Genomic DNA, 17,936 nt, shown 5'->3' with positions numbered 1-17,936 from the left:
GGCGAGCCTCTTTTCCATGATTTTAAGTAGGAGACTGAGTCCGAAGGTGTCTGATTACTATAGCAACCTCAGTTTGGTGGAAAATGGCGGTGTTTTTGTAGTAAAATTTTGAAGTTCTTTTTTCCAGAGTAAAAAGCTACTAACTTGCTTTGAAAACTGCCTAGCTACTGCCAGAATTATGGGGAAAAAGAAAGCTAAAGAACCAGAAACTCCAGCAAAAGATGAGGTCAGTAATTTTGCATGAAAGTCAACCGAAAATCTACTAATTGATTTCTCTGAAAGGAATTGACTTTTTGAAGTTCTGGGAAACCTTCGCGTCCTTTTGAATTCATTTATTCATGATGAGATAACGCAATCGGCCATTAAGATAGTGCTTTGAATACTTTACCTAATCTACTTATGAGTACTTGAACTGAGGACTAAACAAAATGGTTCTGTTTAGGAATTCATAGGTAAGCTTGCAAGAACCGTTCGTATGCCGGGCAAGTATTTTTTAATAGAAACTTTTCCCGCGATTTCCTCAGAGACGAGCTCTTTTTAAATCGCAATTTAGGCTTCTGCTAGGTCTAAAGGTTTGATTGTTTCGATTCCCTGAATATTACGAATATTTTAGCCGAAAAAGCTCAATTTGTATAATTGAAAACGGTTAAAACTTTGTGGCGTTCTGTCCAGCTCTGATCTCTTGTGCAGCTTTCAAAAGGCCTCAAAACATCTGTCTATCAGTATTAACCTATTTTAGGTTATTGTGCTGTTGTTGATATACTCAACACTTGTATTTTTAAGTAATAAATAGCTAGATTAATTTATTGCTTCAAAGTAACAATTCTTAATATTGTGTAATTTACTAATGTTTACATGCATATGAAATTGTCAACAAAACAAACAAAACTATTTTCGATTGAAAAAGATTTCTACTTGACAGTTTTCCAGTAAGCAATCTGAATAAAATTATTCTCTGCAAGATAGCTAATTAGCACTTAAGTACTAAAGAATTTGGTTCTTTCTTTTAAAAAACTTTTAAAAATAAAGTGAGTTGTAAATAATTTAGATCAAATGTTGTTTTCAGTGTACAGTACAAAAAAAAAAAAAAAAAAAAAAATTATGATTATTCTCAATCATAATTGGTGAGATGCACATGTGCATGTGTTCAAGAATGTTTTAGTACTCTAGGAAACATTCATTTCTTTGAGCTTCTTTGCATAATTTTTAATATTGAGTTACAGACTGAAGCACTTGTGAAATGAAACTTTAAAGCAAGTCTTTATAGTGCAGTTAATGGAGTGTGACGCTCTAGGCCCCTGCGGGGTTGTTACTGTCACTATAAGTATGTGCAGTAGTTTAATGTAATGTTGCAGGTTCTTTTTTGTCTTTCTTGTCTTGAAGAGACAATGAACACTTAAGCCTGGTTTCCACTAGCGACGCAAGCACAAGCACAAGCACATGCCCAAGCACAACAATTCTTATTTCACTGTGAAAATGGCTTTGATGCAGGCATAAGCACAAGTGCAAGCACAAGGATTAAAATTTTTCCTTTTTCTTTTCTTGTGCTTATGCTTGAGTTTGCACTGCAACAAGTGAAAACGAAAAACCACTCAGGCATAACACAATGAAAAGGATATTTACCACACATGGATACATGTATGTTTGGCCATTGAAAACACCGGATCCAGATTACCTTGCGCCTAAAAAGTTTGGAATGTTCTGATGATTTTGCTTGTTTTTTTGCTTTTGTTTGCATTGAATTTCGTTTTCACTTGGGTCATCCCTATTGCATGTGCTTGGGCTTGCATCGTTAGTGAAAACCAGGCTCTAGCCTTTCATGAATACATGTTGCAACACTGTCTAGTACACCGATATATCATATATTTTGTATGGCTATGTTTTTTTAATATATCCATTCATGTCTCGCTCAAAGCTGCATAAGATCTTTACTTTCTATGGTACATAATTCACCATTGGCCTAAACCCAGACAGCTGTCTGGCTATAAAGAGTTCTACAGTCATGTAGCTTGAACTTTAGCATCATTTGCTAGCTTTACCGCTATTGTACATAAGTATTATTTAGTGTTCTATATTGTCGCCCACCCTTCCTTCCTTTGGAGGCTTTACTAATATTGCTGGTATTATTTGAATAAACTGGGTTCACCTCTGATCTATGACACTTTCAGGTAGTCTCGCAGCGACTTCCCAAGCTTTGATTTTTGCTATTTAGTGGCATCAATCCAGTATGTGGCGGCGGTGGCAGCTTGTAGTGCTAGGAATATACAGTATGTAGTAGGCTTGAGCAAGCCACAAATGTCTACACTCTGGCATGATGCTGGCTGGAGGTTTCAGCTCGTACATGTAGTGTTGTTCAGAGTTAGGCTTTGCCCTTTTGCCGACTTGTCCGATGTAGTGTGGGTTTACTGCTTGGGAAATAAATTAGGGTTTGATCACGCAATGGAAGTTTGCCTGTTACGGCGATCATGGAGCCATTTATTATTGTCTGGTTTTTGCATTTGTCTGTTACAAACATGTGTTTGAACATACTAACTTTACAGTAACTCTCTAGAAACTGCAACGTTAACTGTGAAATTACAAAATATTAATATTTAGTTGAAGTACCACACATTTGAATAAAAATCTAGGAAAAAATTAAGCACTTGAGAAACTGATTGAGCATTGTTGTTATTATAATTATAGTTATTATTATTATTATTATTATTATATTAAATGTGTTGGATTATTATTGCATATTAAAATAATAAGTCATAATAATAATAGCATTTAACAATAATAATTATTTTTTTAATTGTTAGAAAAATTGTTATTGTTAAATGTTATTATTATTATGACTTCATGTGTGCACAATCATTTTGTGAACAGTTTGATCCACTGGAACTTGTCAGCAAGAAGCCTCATACAGTTGTGTTGATGTTAGACTCTCCAGAAGAACATGTCCTTCAATCAGCTTGTGAAGCACTCTACAAGTTCTCAGAGAAGTGTGAGTTTGCAAAATTGCAGTTAGGCATCACAGGCTTAAGTAAAAGTTGTTCTGGGACTATATTGTAGATTTTAAGTACTACCTGTATAGTTTTACAATGCTACATGTATATTTCCACTGTGTTTTAAAAATATTTAACTTTTGATGATGAGAGAATGCTTTATTATCGGAAGCTTGGTGCAAAGAAAATAACTTTTCCTCATACGTTCTAGGCTGAAAGCTAATTGCCCTTTATAGGCTACTGTCATGCAGCTAAAAAGTGCCAATTAAAGTTTCATTTCCTAGCCACCGGGTGCATGTATGACAGCATTCAGTAACCCAGCAGGGAAATCCACCAGCCTCAGGCTATCGTACAGGCTATATAATTTGAGACTTTATTTGCAGACTGGAAAATGACATTGTTAATTTCATTGTTTTTCAAGGCAGAGTTCATCTGAAATGAGCAAAAAACTCATATTACGCGTGACACTATGACAATAAACTAAATGAGTCAGGCTGAAAAGGCTCATTAAAAGTGTCAAATAGTGGCATTTAGTAAATGCTGTTTGACACTTTCAAGGGCCTTTCCAGCCTCACATAAAGCTCACCTGGGGCTGGTGTTTTAAATAAATGACTGGCCTGTAGAAGTTTCTCTAGTTATTTCTTAGAACTGTGAAGTTCTGTCAGCCAATAGTTATTCTTTAATTCTTGTGCCGCAGGTGATGAGAACAGACAGGAGCTGTTGAATCTTGGAGCCCTGGAGCCTCTTTTAAAGCAGGTTTTATCTGAAGATAAGGTTGTCAGAAGAAATGCTACCATGTGTCTTGGTACCATGGCACAGAATGGTTAGTTTATAAGAGCCATAACCTTTTTAACATCAAGTGTTTTCTTTCAAGACTTGCCAAAAGTCAAATAAAGATCTTTTAATTGATGAAGATCTCGCAAACTTAAGAGGGATCTTACATGTATGTACAGTCCCAGCTATCTTATAAAGGATTTCTCCAAGGATCTTGCAATATCCTGAAGGATACAAAATATAATTTAGGGGATTTAAATAGTATTGTTAGAAAAAATCTTTTGATTCAAAAGATTTTTTTTAAATGAAGGATCTCGTATTAAGGAGTGATAATTGAGGAGCACCCAAAAATCCTTGAAGATTATTAGATGTTTGAGGATGACATAGAGGACAAGCGAAATACAATAACTGTCTTACAAATGTAGAATACTATAAGTGGGTTACAACTGATAAAGAATAACTTTATTTATTATGATCAAGCTATTAAATATTTAAAGTTATTTTTGTAAATAACTTTCAGCAAATGTTAAAAAAGAACTCCGAAAGCTGTCCAGCATTCAGCCACTAGTCACATTACTAGGACCTGATGGTAAGTTTTTTATGTGGAGTTCAACTGCGACTGAGGCCCCGTCCACATGATAACTCATTAATATAAAATAAATGTTATTTCTAAAGTGTAACATTAGAGCGGTTTTCAATTGAGTTTCGAAAGTGATCAGGCAATTACTTTGGTTTTGGTTTTGGTTTTGGTTTAACTTCAGTTTTAGGTTGGCTGAGCAGTCTGATTGGTAAGTAATTGATTTGGTTTTGGTTTTACAAGACTCAATTGAAAACTTCTCTAAATGAAATGCATTTCTATAGAAATCGGATCAAAATGTGATTTGAGAAACTAATTAGCTTAATAATTTGCTGCGAAATGTCAAATTTACACCGTAAATTATTTATCTATTCAGTTCTGAAGCAGTGTCTTCAGCAATGATACTTGAACCCCCTGAGTAAGAATAACTGTTTAAGTAATAACAAAAGCCAATCCCTGAGTACTGAATAAGTTTTGTTGCTGTTGTTATTCAGAGGATGTTTTGTGTCATGAATTTGCAAGTTTAGCACTTTCATCCATGGCAGGTAAGTTGGTTATGTAAATGACATCACTTTCGCTTATACCGACAAGCCAATCATATCTTTTTCATCTTCTCAATACATGTAGCTTTAAATAAATATTATGATATAGATGGACCCTGCATGCATCCTGATTGGTCAAAAACCCGTGTTTTATTAGAGTATAAAACATAGAAAAGGCATGTTTTATTGTTTTTCAACACATTTACCTCAGTCTATATCATAAAGCAAATGAAGAAGCCTAAACCGTGTATTAAACTGTGACAAAACACTCCAGACATTTGAGAACACTCTAGAAATGTAGAAAACACTCGCCTGCGGCTCGTGTTTTCTACATTTCCCTCGTGTTCTCAAATGCCCGTCGTGTTTTATCACAGTGTAATACTCAGCTTAGGCTTCTTTATTTGTTAATTACTGTATTTTGTAATGCTCAATGTATTAAATTTCAGTATTAATATAAAATGATACATACACTGTATCTCTAGCACCTGTATTTCTGGTAGAGACAAGTACTAAAATTTAATTTTCTTTGTCTTTTTCCTCGCAGCTGAGTTTTCTTGCAAAGTGGAGATCTTTGAACAAGGAGGCCTTGAGCCCATTATAAAGCTTCTATCATCCACTGACTGTGATGTGCAGGTATAAATTAATTCAAAGACTTTAAAATCTAGTACTGCACATACCATCATGTAATTTCAATTTGAGACCTCACTGAAGTGCTATTATAGTGTTGCACTCTTACATTGGTCAATACACTTTGCTTTTCTAGTGCTTGATACACTGTCAAATTAGAAGCTGTATAATGGCTACCTGAACCTTTTTAGTTCAACGTGACAAAATTCTGGCCGGGGTGTTACATGTACCTGTGATGGACTAGCCTTCCATCTAGGAGGGGGCAGGGGGGGGCAGGGGGGGGCAGGGGGTGGGAATGCTTCCATACCGTTGATCAAGTCGCTCATGCTACAGAGTGTCAGACTACATGCAGCTCCACTGGACTGCTGTTATAGCTCAGATGTACTGAAATAATGCTAAGAAATCTGACTACATATGCTGTAAACTGATGTAGGTTGCAAATGCCTGAAACATTTTTAAATTTAATTTTTATTTTTTTAGTCTCATCCAAAAGTTGTAAAAAAGTAATTTACTAATAGTAATTAAAAGTCTGTAACATAATTTATCTTGAAACTCACTGAAGTTTTAAATAGTCACCTTCATAGCACAATCTGTCTCCCAAATTTACTGTAAGCTGACTGACATGTATGTTCTTTTTCACAGAAAAACTCTGTTGAAGCCATTTCTCTGTTAGTTCAGGATTATCACAGTAGGTCAGCAATTAGAGAATTTAATGGTGAGTTGACAGGCTTGCTCAGCTTAGGTGTCAATTCGTTTGTGTTAATTCTTTAATGTATACAGGTGTACTTCACTTCACCCTTAGCCATAACCCCTTGGGGATGTTGGGCCAATGTACACCCTCAGTAAACTGTGTACCTGCCAAATCCCTAAGGTTATCTGGGACCTTCCCCTGCATCCTGGTCTAACACCGGGTTGCCAAATTTTCCCTTTTAAATGAAAAGTTAAGATTATGCTTTCTGGCAAATTTTACAACCTGGAAAGAAATACATAGGACCTTCCTTTCATAGAAAGTGTCACTATATACACATGTAGCCAATTAGTCCTAAATAGAGTGGAACCTACATTAAATAGTACCCCTCAGAACCTCTGGCCCATTTTGGGCAGTTTTGGGGTAATTTGCAGAATTATAAGGATCCAGTTTTTTTCAGCTCCCATTGTCATTAGACAATAAGAAAGGGTACATTACCCTCTGAGCAAAATTACCAATCTTGGCATCTCTGCCTCAGCCTTGATAAACTCATCAAAACTCCTGATTCAAACATATAAATTATAACCCTACAAATTATGCTTGCTTGGTTTTTCTTTAGGGTTGCAGCCACTTCTAGCATTATTAGATTCCGAGTATGCTATTATTCAACAACTTACATTGGACAGTTTGATACAGATTACTCTTGATGGTAATTGAGAAAAATAATTAAAATAGTTAAATTAAATAAATCATGTTAAATACTTAATAATTATTATTAATAATGCTGTTTTTTTAAAAAAAAAAAAAATAAATGCTGTATGTATGTTTCCTACAATACAACACAGTGCATGTACCTTTAGCTGCTGTTACCAGTATGGTCAACTCAATATTTATCAGGAATTACAAGTCAAGGACATAAAATTATGTCAAATGGTGATTAATTTTTAACATTGTTTATCAATTGAAACTTGTGTTTGTTGCACTAGCCATGGTAAAACTGTACTCAGAACAGACAGGGATCTAGGAAAAGTAGAGATTGATTTCTGGATCAATAAGTGCTGAAAGAGCAAGCTTCTAGAGGGGTCTGGGGCCATACTCTCCCAGGAAATGTTTTGGATTTAAACTGACTGAATTCTGTAAAACAATGAAAACCGGTATGAATCTGCACCTGTAGAAGTCAGTCACTTAGATAATAGATCTTTCGTTTTGATAATGAAAAGATTGCAAAATTAATTAATTGCACATTTATTTTTAATTTTGGTTGTACTGCCAATTAAACTGATCCAAACCAGTTTCATTTTAATTTTTTATTGTCTTGTATTCATTGTCACCTTCTGAAACAAATGAAATAAGAATCAGGACTGACAATAAGGGCCCTAACCCGTAACGCCTGCTACGGTTGAGTATGTTTGATGGGCCTTTGATGATATGGATGAACTTGCCTGTTATTGATATAATTTACCCAGAAAGTAGCAAGATTGTCTTATGTGTGAAGATCAAGGCTACACGTGAATTAAAACTTAATGACGGCGCTGAAAATAGTTTGAAAATTTTAAGCCGATACTTCTGAATCAATAAAAGTTTTTATTGTAACATCTAGAAATGAGCATTATTAATACATGTAATGAACATAGCACTTCTAGCATTCATGTGACTTCTTAATTTACTAATGAAGATGTTTACCTTTCAAACCTAACAGCCGACAATCGAGGAGCTTTGCGTGAACTGGAAGGTCTTGAAAAACTTGTTGATTTTGTTGGAAACAAGGTAATTAAAGTTACCTTTTATAGCAGTTACACACTTATGAGACTTTTATACACATGTATATAACACAGAGGATTATCGTGATAAGCTTTGATGAAATTCATGATTGTCAGACATCCAGCTAATGTATGCATAATGGGATGTTATTCCATCACAGGTGATTGGATAATCAAAGTTAATAAATTACAGTATCAGTCCGGTTTTGTTTTTACTCACCTATTTGTGAACTGATTCCTTTTATGTATAGGAATATGAAGATCTACATGTGCAAGCCTTGCAGGTCTTGTCTAATTGTCTGCAGGATGTGGAGAGCATGCAGGTATTTTTAAGCCTATAAATAGTTTGTTTTTTCTTGATCTTGGGCTGCGTGTGTTATTCCTAAAAGGGCTCTGTAAAAGTGTGAGTGCTTTCCGGTTATGATCCCAAACGCACAAGCTGAGCGGTATTTCACGCCCTCTTATACATGCAAGTACCTGTTAAAACTGTAATACGCTGACAAAGATGTAGAATAAGAAAGTTTTCATTGTGGCATATTTTAACATTACCATCCGCGCTAATGATAAAAAAGACCCAGTGGTTTCAAATGGGGACAGAAATTTTCTACCAAGGAAAGCTAAACAACCACTGCTGTAATTATAGTTTGTTGTTTACATTCACAGCTTATACAAACCTCTGGGGGATTACAGAAACTTCTTGCATTTGCTGCCGAGTCTAATATTGCCGAGGTCCAGCAACATGCGGTAAGATCTTTAGCTCAGGTTTAACATAAACACGATTTACAAACTAAAATGACGGTTAAATGTTATGCCGTATTTTTGACGCGATTTTTTCTATTGCAACATTTTTGTGTGTACAAAGAAAAGTTTGCTGCCCTTACAACTATTTGCAATGTCGAGGTTGCACGATATATTTCATTCATTTCTATTTCGTTCTCCTCTTTCAGGCCAAAGCGATTTCCCTGGCAGCTAAGAATGGTAAAGATGTTTGTGTGTGTGTTTATGAGTCTATGAATTCTGAGTACTTACAGAGTATTAAACCATTGAAAGTGAAGAATGATCATCGCAGTAAATTTTCCAATTTGAGCACTTGGAAAGAAGCCTGAAAAAAATCAGGGCTTCAACGGGATTCGAACCCGTGACCTCCGCGATACCGGTGCGATGCTCTACCAACTGAGCTGTGAAGCCACACATTGGGAGCGAGGTCAATTAATTGAGTTCATATCTTCCCGTGAGGAGTGAAATGATGTGAAGTGTATATGAAATAATTCATATTAGAATTGCGGTTGTAGATGAAAGTGAAGAATGATCATCGCAGTAAATTTTCCAATTTGAGCAATTGGAAAGAAGAAAATCGGGGCTTCAACATTGTTGAAAGTAATGTCTTCGCTGTGTTTTTAGATATTTTAACATTTTACATTGCCAATATCTCTTTAGGTGAAAACAGAAAAATATTTCATGAACAAGAATGTGAGAAAACATTGATAACCCTCCTAGCATCCGAGGTAAGGTTGTTTTTGTCTAGTCAAACACTAAAGTTCGTATTGGCATGCTGCTAAAAACTCAGAGACGATACAAGTTTACGGCACAAGTTGGTTCATCCATTCATTGACACATATTAAGTAGTGTGAATATTTTAGGGATATGTACAACTACAATCATGGACAAAAGTCTTGGGACAAATTTGCACTTTTGGCGCTTTTGCGCACGCGCCAGACGCGAATACAACTTCACCTTGCCCCCCACCCCACATACAATGTTGAAAACTAATACCTGCAATTTCACCTGATTTTCAACATTGTGATGGGTGGGGAGGGGGGGACAGCAACGCGCTTTTTCAAACTTCAGTTCTAAAACACAGATAATTCGTTACATTACATAAGTGTCCCAAGGACTTTTGTCCAGGATTGTACTCTCCATCTTGGTGCGGTGCGGTGCGGTGTGTTTATGGCAAAACGCAGTTAAGAAGTTTGGTATGCTTTCCTTTTTGTCCTAGAATCCTGGTGTCCAGTCCTCAGCATCTTTAGCCCTGGCTGTTATGTCCGAAAACCTGAGTAGTAGAGACGTGGTTGGAAAGCTGGGTAAGAACTTTGTCGCATTTAACAATGAAGAATGGTATTGCAAGGGTATTCAGCATTTTAAGAACTTCTAATTTACTATACAACAGACTTAACTAAATTGTCAACAACTTTACTTGCCAAAGAAAAGCGCGGGCAATTTATCGTAATCTGAGTACATTACTTGCAAAACCAAAAAAATTCAGAGGATTTTAAGACTTTCGGACCAAAAAAGTGTCCGAAAATAAAACCGCCCGAAATTTTTAAGCGTCTTTTTGAAGTAGTCCAAAGTTCTTAGTTTCCTATATGTCGGACTTTTTGGAGCGGACTCTAGTTGAAACACTGCTTTACGTGGCTTTATAGAATTTGTGTTATTTTCTCGTCGGTGTATTCGTTAAACCTTGAGGGTGCAGTAAAACTATCTTTTTCAGTCTCATTTGTGTTTTGTAGCCGTAACTCTACTTTCGCTATGAAGCGTTTTAGCAAAGTGTCAGAAATTGTTGTCCGGATGAGATAAAGCGTGTCCGAAAATTAAACGTCCTAAAATTTTTGTAAGTAATGTACTTCAACTCTCCGTCTTCCCGACTATCTCGGGTTTTGATTGGTTATAAAAGCGAGAAACGGCATAAAGATGTCATAAATCAGTTTTGTAAAAAGAATCACTTTTGGGTTGCCACCTAACAGAAGCTCTTACTGTGATTTTGCTGTGAAGAATAGCCGAGAATTTAATTACTACACGGAGAAAGCGACGCACTCAGAGATAATCCGAACGCTGTAAATTAAATCATGTTAAGGCGCTAGAAATTTTTCTGCTCTTTTGCAGAGGGTATTCCGCCATTAATTAATCTTCTTGGTAGCGACAACCCTGACGTGAGAGAAGGAGCAACCCTGGCACTAGCAAACATTACGACTTCGAACAACACAAACTGCGGGTGAGAGAATCGAAATTTAAATCGTCTTTGTTGAATGTGCAACTACACAGTAAATGACAGGAAAGTATTAGCAAGTGGGGATGACTAACTAGTAAAATTAATGTGAAAAAGAAACCGTCAGGTCTATATTTGAAATTTTAAAGAAACGTTTTGCAAAGTGGTCTTGCTTTAAGAATTAGATTTCAGAATCTGTTAAGTAAGCTCGTACCTAAAGTCTCTGTTTCTTAATTGGAGGAAATACGAATTAGTTTTTTGAATTTCTTGGAGATAAAAAAAGTGCGTGTGGGAAATATCTCCTTGTTGTAATCATACATGTATGCTTTTTTTGTTAATGACTTTTGATGTGTTTATAGTGAAGTAGTAGACAAAGCTGGTGTTGATCCGCTGATCGCGCTCTTGAATGATGTCAAACCGCTGGTTCAAGCCAATGCCGCGGTGTGTCTCACTAACCTGGCTACAGAAGGTAATCACCTTACCCCAGACATTAGATCAGCTTATTTTGCTCTTAATTAGAACTCTTGCCGTTTTCCTGTCCAAAGCAAGTTTAAACATGACTTGGCCTACGCACATTTTGTCCCGCGCTTGGCATTAGATGCACCATTTTGGCGCGCTTGACGCCGGTTGCACGTTTCCCGCGCTTGTTACTAATTGTATTTTTCCCGCCTTTGGAGCTGATTGTATGTTTTCCAACACAAGTTGCATGTCTTTTTTGGAGTTTTGATTGCTTTATTTCGTTACTTACCTTTGTTTTGATTGGCCAGATGTAATTTCCTATAGTGTCGCCAGCTACTGCTGTGTTGTAGTAATAAAATTTTGTGTTCGTTGATTTTAGAGTCTTGGAGATCGGAAATACAGCAAAAAGGGATTGTTCCCGCCCTTGTACAAGCTCTACAATCCAAGTAAGGATGAACTAGGGTTCATTTGTAGCAAAAGAATGTCAAATATTTTCGCTTATTGAAGAATTACTGCATATAAAAAGCTAACTCGTTACTGTTTACATACATTTTCAGTGCCTCTGTTGTACAGAGTAGAGCTGGAATAGCGGTCGCGGCTTTTGTTTGTGATGCAGAGTCAAGAAACGAGGTATAAACTATCAAGGAGCGTGGGTGGTTATTTGTTCGTAGAAATGCATAAATTGCGGAATAAAAACATTAGGAACGTACGCTATTCCATATTGGAATAACATTTCAAAGGAATCCGAATCCAGGCCAAGCTTGAGAACGTGAGCCACTCCTCGTGTTTTCGACGGAGGCTCTCCGTATTACAATACATTTTCACCCTCATCATCATTAGTAACCATCCCTTCCAAATGGATTTATGTCATTTTCCAAGGGCTGTTCTACCAGATAGGGAAAGAAAAAGAATGGCAACTGAAGACTTAAGACTTAAAAGAGGTTTTCTTTTTCAACAGTTTCGAGCAGAAGGCGGTCTCCCGCGGTTAGTGGAGTTACTTCGCTCAGGCAATGATGACGTGCGGAGGAGCGTAGCCTGGGCCGTGTTACAGTGTGGCAACGATCTACCGACCGCCACCGAGATTTGTAGACTGGGGTGAGGCCTGTATAGCTTGAGTGACATTGCATGTGATAGGCTTACTGCGTTTGAAGGCTTGTCCTTGGTCAAGGTTGGAGAGCGCTGGTAACATCATTACAAGATATATAACTGTCACTTGAAGTAGGGAGTTTAAGCAAACCACGACGGCAATAACAACGGGCACGTCGCTAAACAAAAGATTTAATGAGCAGAACAATCGCTGTGCACGTGCGTTATAATTCTTGGTACATTTCTTTGTCGTCCTCTGCAAAACAACAACGAGAAACGACCAAATTCTGTGTTGTCTGGCAAACGAACCACGACGGCTAAGTTTTTAAATTTTTTATTTCAAATTTATCGCTGTGTCCTAGATTCAGTGTCTTGATATTTTGACAATGAGAAACAAATTAAATGACTTAAGAGTGCAACGAGATTTGTAGGTAAAATATAAATTAATTTTTTAATCGACATTGTCCTCGGCGTCGCCATCGTTGTTACTTAAATTCCCTAACTAAAGGTCGTCACACACTAGGGGACAATTTGTTGAGGGGACATGAAGCGGGGACAGGTTGTAACTTCAGTTTTCCTTTGGTAACATACCTGTTTTTTTTTGCGACGAAGTTCGTTGCGGGTTAAATTTTGTTCCCCTAGCATGTTGTATAAATATTAGCTGGTTTGAATTCGTGCTTCCTGAATCAGGGACAAATAAAGGTGCATTGCTCTTGCAAACTGTCGTTCCCACTGAAGGGCTCGAACCCGGACCACTCGATCGTTATTCCAACACACGAACCGTTAATTTAGCCAGCGCGCCTTACTTCTAGGTCTTGAGGTAACTAAAATTCATTTGATGTGTGTTGTTTTTGCAGCGGTTTAGATATTCTTGGAGAGATTTCCTTGTCTAATTCTCGTCAGTCTGGCTTCGCAAAAGCTGCTATGGAATGCCTTCTAGATAGTAACTTACCTGCTAAGTATGCTATGACAGGCTCACTGAGTTCTAACAACATCATTCAGGATGGCTTTTATGACTGTGGACCGGTAAGGCGACACGTTCAGACCCGTCATTAAATACTTCTTTATAGTAATTTCAAACCTGTACACTTTTTGTAAGCGATCTTTCATGTTAGGTCCCGTGTTATTAATTTTAGATTTAGGCTAGGGGGAAATCTCTTAGTGCATGCAGTGAAACTTATTCATTACTAAGTGTGTTATCATTTGGCTAAAAAATCTGGAAATTTCGGTTGAAAGTCGCACCAAACAGTAATTTTCCGGAAAATGTTCTGAAATTGCGAACTACCTCCAGAGGAACGTACTCCTTTTTTTTTTCGGTATGAACTCATGTGTGATGGTCAGGAATTTCCTCAGCATTTGCTTATTTCTCCTGTTTCCAGTCCCTCAACTAGGAAAACTATAACAATCAGAAACCGAATTACTAATGATAGGCGCCATGTAATTTGGTGGCTTACTGACTTTGTTAAAAACCCATGCCACTACTCACGGTCATTTGAACCAGTTCCTTCTGACCAGCGGCGAGTAGGCCCGTCCACAACTATCCAGATATTTTTGGGGGATATTTAGAAGTTTCAGAGATGTTTAGAAAATATAAGATATTTGGAAAATTCTGGGATATTTAGAAAAAATTCGTGGCTTTTTGGGGCTTAGCGCTTTTTTTCCTCGCAATTTTCTTGAAACAGTACGCAGTTCTATGCCAGCAACAATCCATTTCAGTGATTTTCCACTAAAATCGCTAAAGCATGGAGGATGCAGGTAGCATGGAAGTAACTGTATCGTCCTTCACAACTCCTATAGCCTGCGAATGCAGACGTATTTCCGGCTGTCGCCTGTCTCCGCCGAAAATAACGTTTGCGAACCCGAGCCAGGAAACGATTTCTGTGACGTAATGACTTTTGTTTCTCCTTGGCCAATCAGACTCCATGATGGAATGAAACTCGAGTGCTCCCTCGCAGCGAATACCTCGCGCAGTAGTTCTGGGGCTACTTGAGCTAAACTGTGATTGGCTTAAAATTCCTACGTCACAGAAATCGTTTCCTGGCTCGGGTTCGCAGACGTTATTTTCGGCGGAGACAAGCGACAGCCGGAAATACGTCTGCGTTCGCAGGCTACAACTCCTACTATTGCAAGAAAAGTTGGGAATTTTAGCTTAAGTGATTCAAAATTGTTTATTTTTAAAACAAAAAATAAGAGATATTTAGACGGTTTTTCGATATTAAATTTTTTTTGAGAATTTCCGGAATTTTACGTGATATTTGCGGAATGGCCTAGCGGTGAGCTATCTAAATTAATTCATTGAGTGAAAAATGAAAGGAAAACTTACGTAGGCGATAACATCTGTGGCCCAATATTGTACGACAACAGGTACAAAATCAGCAACAACAATTAACTTGTGGTTGGTTCTTGTTCAGATGCGGCCTGATAGCAAGTTCCTGACGCTTGAGGAACTTAGTCCCCTGCCTACAGACGCACATCGACCCATTATCCTTGTAAACTGCAAGAACGCGGACAGGTAAGGCAGCTCAGAGCCTGGGCTACTTGCCAGCTGAATCACAGTAATCGAAACGACTGGAAGTCTAGAAGAGTGAAGGTTCTTGGTTACGAGACAAGTTCATAGTTCTGATTTAATGGAAAAGTGTTCAGTAACTTTTTAGGTCATTAAGACTTATTAAAACGAGAAGTTATATGCTTTGCTTGAATCTCGTTTCTAGGAAACTCCATAAGAGGATGACAGAGATCAACTCTCTTACTCTTAGTCCCTCCACTCTTGGTTATGACTACGTTACTTTTCTCTTTGATCTCAGGAAAACCCCTTCTCCTGTCCTACCTGTTCCCAAGGAGCCAGAGAAAAGCACGGAGAGATTAGGAAAGGGAACCAAATCACACAAAGACTTGAGAAGGTACATCCCTTACTCAGTTAAAGTGACTGTGAAGCACGCTGCGACGTTTAAAACTTTGCAATGTTTTCTTTTACGTCTTTATGTTGGTTTTCCCATTGCTTGGCCAATCACAAAGCAAGTTAGTCTGGGTGGAGGAGACGTCCACATAACCACGTGACGATACATTTCACACGCGGTTCTCTTATTGGCTGTATTTTAAAAATTTGGAAAACCAACCCAGTTTCGAAAAGCAATCAAAACTTTGACGACAGTAAGGCGCGATTCACTCCTCCCCACTCACTTATTGAATATCTGTCTTTTCTCCGTCTTAGCAAAAGTAAGATCATGCGTGAACGAGAAGAGCAGAAACAAAGGGAAGAAGAGGCCGCTTTATCCGAGGTCTCAACCACGCAACAAGATGTGGTGCCTACTTGGCAGCCCCCGACGGATGAGGTACTTCAAGGGTACATCGAGGAGGTACGGAGCAATATCCAGCCACTTGCTACGACCAGCCAACAAGTAGAGGCTCTTGCAAGGTAAATAAATGGCATGTGATTTTCATTATAGATAATGAAAAGCTTCGCATATTCCCGCGGGGGTACTCCCAGATATTGGCTACATAGGCATGTTCTACAGGATAGGGTAGGGTTTTTGAGATCCTTGGAATATCATTTTTGCCCCTGTTGGCATTGTGTTCCTGGTGTGATTCTTAGATAGGGTACCTAAATTTTATCAGCTAACACTGCGGTGCATAAATGCCCAGCTAAACGAAAAGCAAATTCTATGCTTGATGTTAGCTTCCAATGTTACAGAAACGAAATAAAGTTCATCCATTCACGTCATTCTAAGTTTTTGTTTGTCCCCTTGAAAAGTGTGTCATTTTTCAGGTTTGGTCATTCAGATCTTGGTCATAATTAGGGTAAGGGGTTTGGGAAGCGGGCCGCACACCCCCACCCAATTTTTCTCCCCGGGCCCGGGGAGCATACTGATATGTGTTTTGTTTTTGTTGCCAGTTTTGTCAGTGATAAGATGGGTGGAGCTGTCGACAGGGAGTCGCTGTCCACGTTCAGCTATGAATTACCAATCGGTCAACTGAAGTGTGAGCTCAACTCCAATATCATCCCCATCGGCAAGATTCAAACTGGGATCTTTTATCACAGGGCGCTACTTTTCAAGGTAATTTAGATGTTTCAGTTTTAGATCATTATCAGTCGCTGCGCAAGGCAGTAAATATTCGGGAAGTACTCGCGAGTTTTCAATTTTAATCGTGTCTTCGGGAAACCCGAACGCGTAACGAAGATATCTGAACGACTATTAACTTTTTTCCGAAGATTGAACTAAATATTCAAGATGGTCGCCACTCCAGACACCTTTGTAAGGCACCATGCTTGTGCACGTTTAAAATTTCCATTGTTTTCATCAACATTTACGATCGTTATTAAACCCCGTACAAACGTCTCAGTAACGTTTCTCCAAGGACCCTGGTCCTAGACGTTTTTCGTCTTCTTTCTTCTTTCTTACGTTAAAAAGCCGTCACATTTAATTGAGAAATCAAAAAAACCATGGAACAAGGTAATTTTATCAATTACTACTTGAAATGACTCCCACTTTAGCTGCCATTTCTTCCCCAAAGGCAAAAAAGTTATGTCACATTAAAAATAAATAAAATAAAACGCGTCAGACCGCTCTCAGGCTTACCAGTTTAGGTGACGGAGATTTTCAAGGCTGGTAGGAATTTTTTTCTCTCGTTTCTTGTTTCCAGGCTCTAGCTGATCGCATTGCAGTAAGCTGCTCGTTGGTTCGAGGAGAGTATAACAGGGCCTGGAACGAGGTGATGCTTTGTGAAGAAGCCAAAGACGGTCAGCCCAGGTTTCCTCCTAAACGTTACATCGTGGATCTGATGCACATACCAGGCCGACTCATGAGCGCGGACTCGCCTGAGGCTTCGTTGTATCAAAGGCTTTAGCATAGACTCACGAGCATTGATTAACGTCATGGACGTTTTTTTTAGTTGACTTCAGAATTTGTCTGTTTTGTCTTTGCGTTTTCAAAATTCTTGTTTGGCTCGAAGATTCGTGGAATGTTCTTTAACCAATCAGAGGGCAGATGACGTGTTCTCGACCAATCAAGTTACAAGGCAAAATTCAAAGTGCGCGTGTTTTCCCGCGCTTCTATCCAAATACGAAAGTTCAATGTCGTTCACGTTAAAATGGTCCGTTGTATAAAATATACAAGCCCTGAGTTCTTGGCGCATTGAGTGTCGTAGTTAATATCGCCGAGCTTATCACTCGCTCGTAAGTACTTATAGAAAACATTTTGATCTCGATGTATATAATGTAAAATAAAATTCGATTTTTTTTTCACCGGTCTGAAAATGTGTCAGAAATACACCTGATTCTTTCCGCAACGTTTGGAGAGGTTTTCGGCTGTATTCAGGATAGAAGGCACGAACTTTCACCTTGTAAGGCTTCACCTTGTAAGAAATAGGCCATCTCCGAGTTGGCTTTTGCCTCTGTGTCAAAACGAGTCTTCGTTGGAAACCATTCATATGAAAATGAATTCCTCCTACATGTTCAT

At 38.2% G+C, this 17,936-nt stretch overlaps 1 protein-coding gene across 1 annotated transcript; it reads left to right on the top strand.

Moving 5' to 3' along the window:
- The first annotated feature begins 83 nt into the window (after positions 1-83).
- LOC145482092 (armadillo repeat-containing protein 3-like) lies at positions 84-17,722 on the top strand. Its single transcript, XM_081460688.1, has 25 exons — positions 84-226; positions 2,866-2,983; positions 3,682-3,807; positions 4,279-4,347; positions 4,830-4,880; positions 5,422-5,510; positions 6,147-6,219; positions 6,812-6,901; positions 7,892-7,959; positions 8,204-8,275; positions 8,616-8,696; positions 8,900-8,930; positions 9,390-9,457; positions 9,949-10,033; positions 10,833-10,941; positions 11,295-11,404; positions 11,774-11,840; positions 11,952-12,024; positions 12,353-12,489; positions 13,338-13,506; positions 14,892-14,992; positions 15,285-15,380; positions 15,692-15,895; positions 16,373-16,535; positions 17,122-17,722. The coding sequence occupies exons 1-25, from the start codon at positions 179-181 to the stop codon at positions 17,323-17,325; spliced, it is 2,502 nt and encodes an 833-aa protein (XP_081316814.1). The 5' UTR covers positions 84-178; the 3' UTR covers positions 17,326-17,722.
- The last annotated feature ends 214 nt before the right edge of the window (positions 17,723-17,936 follow it).

This window comes from Orbicella franksi, chromosome 3 (genome assembly GCF_964199315.1).
Source record: "Orbicella franksi chromosome 3, jaOrbFran1.1, whole genome shotgun sequence".
In the NCBI taxonomy this organism is placed as follows: Eukaryota; Metazoa; Cnidaria; class Anthozoa; order Scleractinia; family Merulinidae; genus Orbicella; species Orbicella franksi.
Note: the sequence above shows the minus strand (reverse complement) of the source record. Positions and strands in the feature narration are given on the sequence as shown.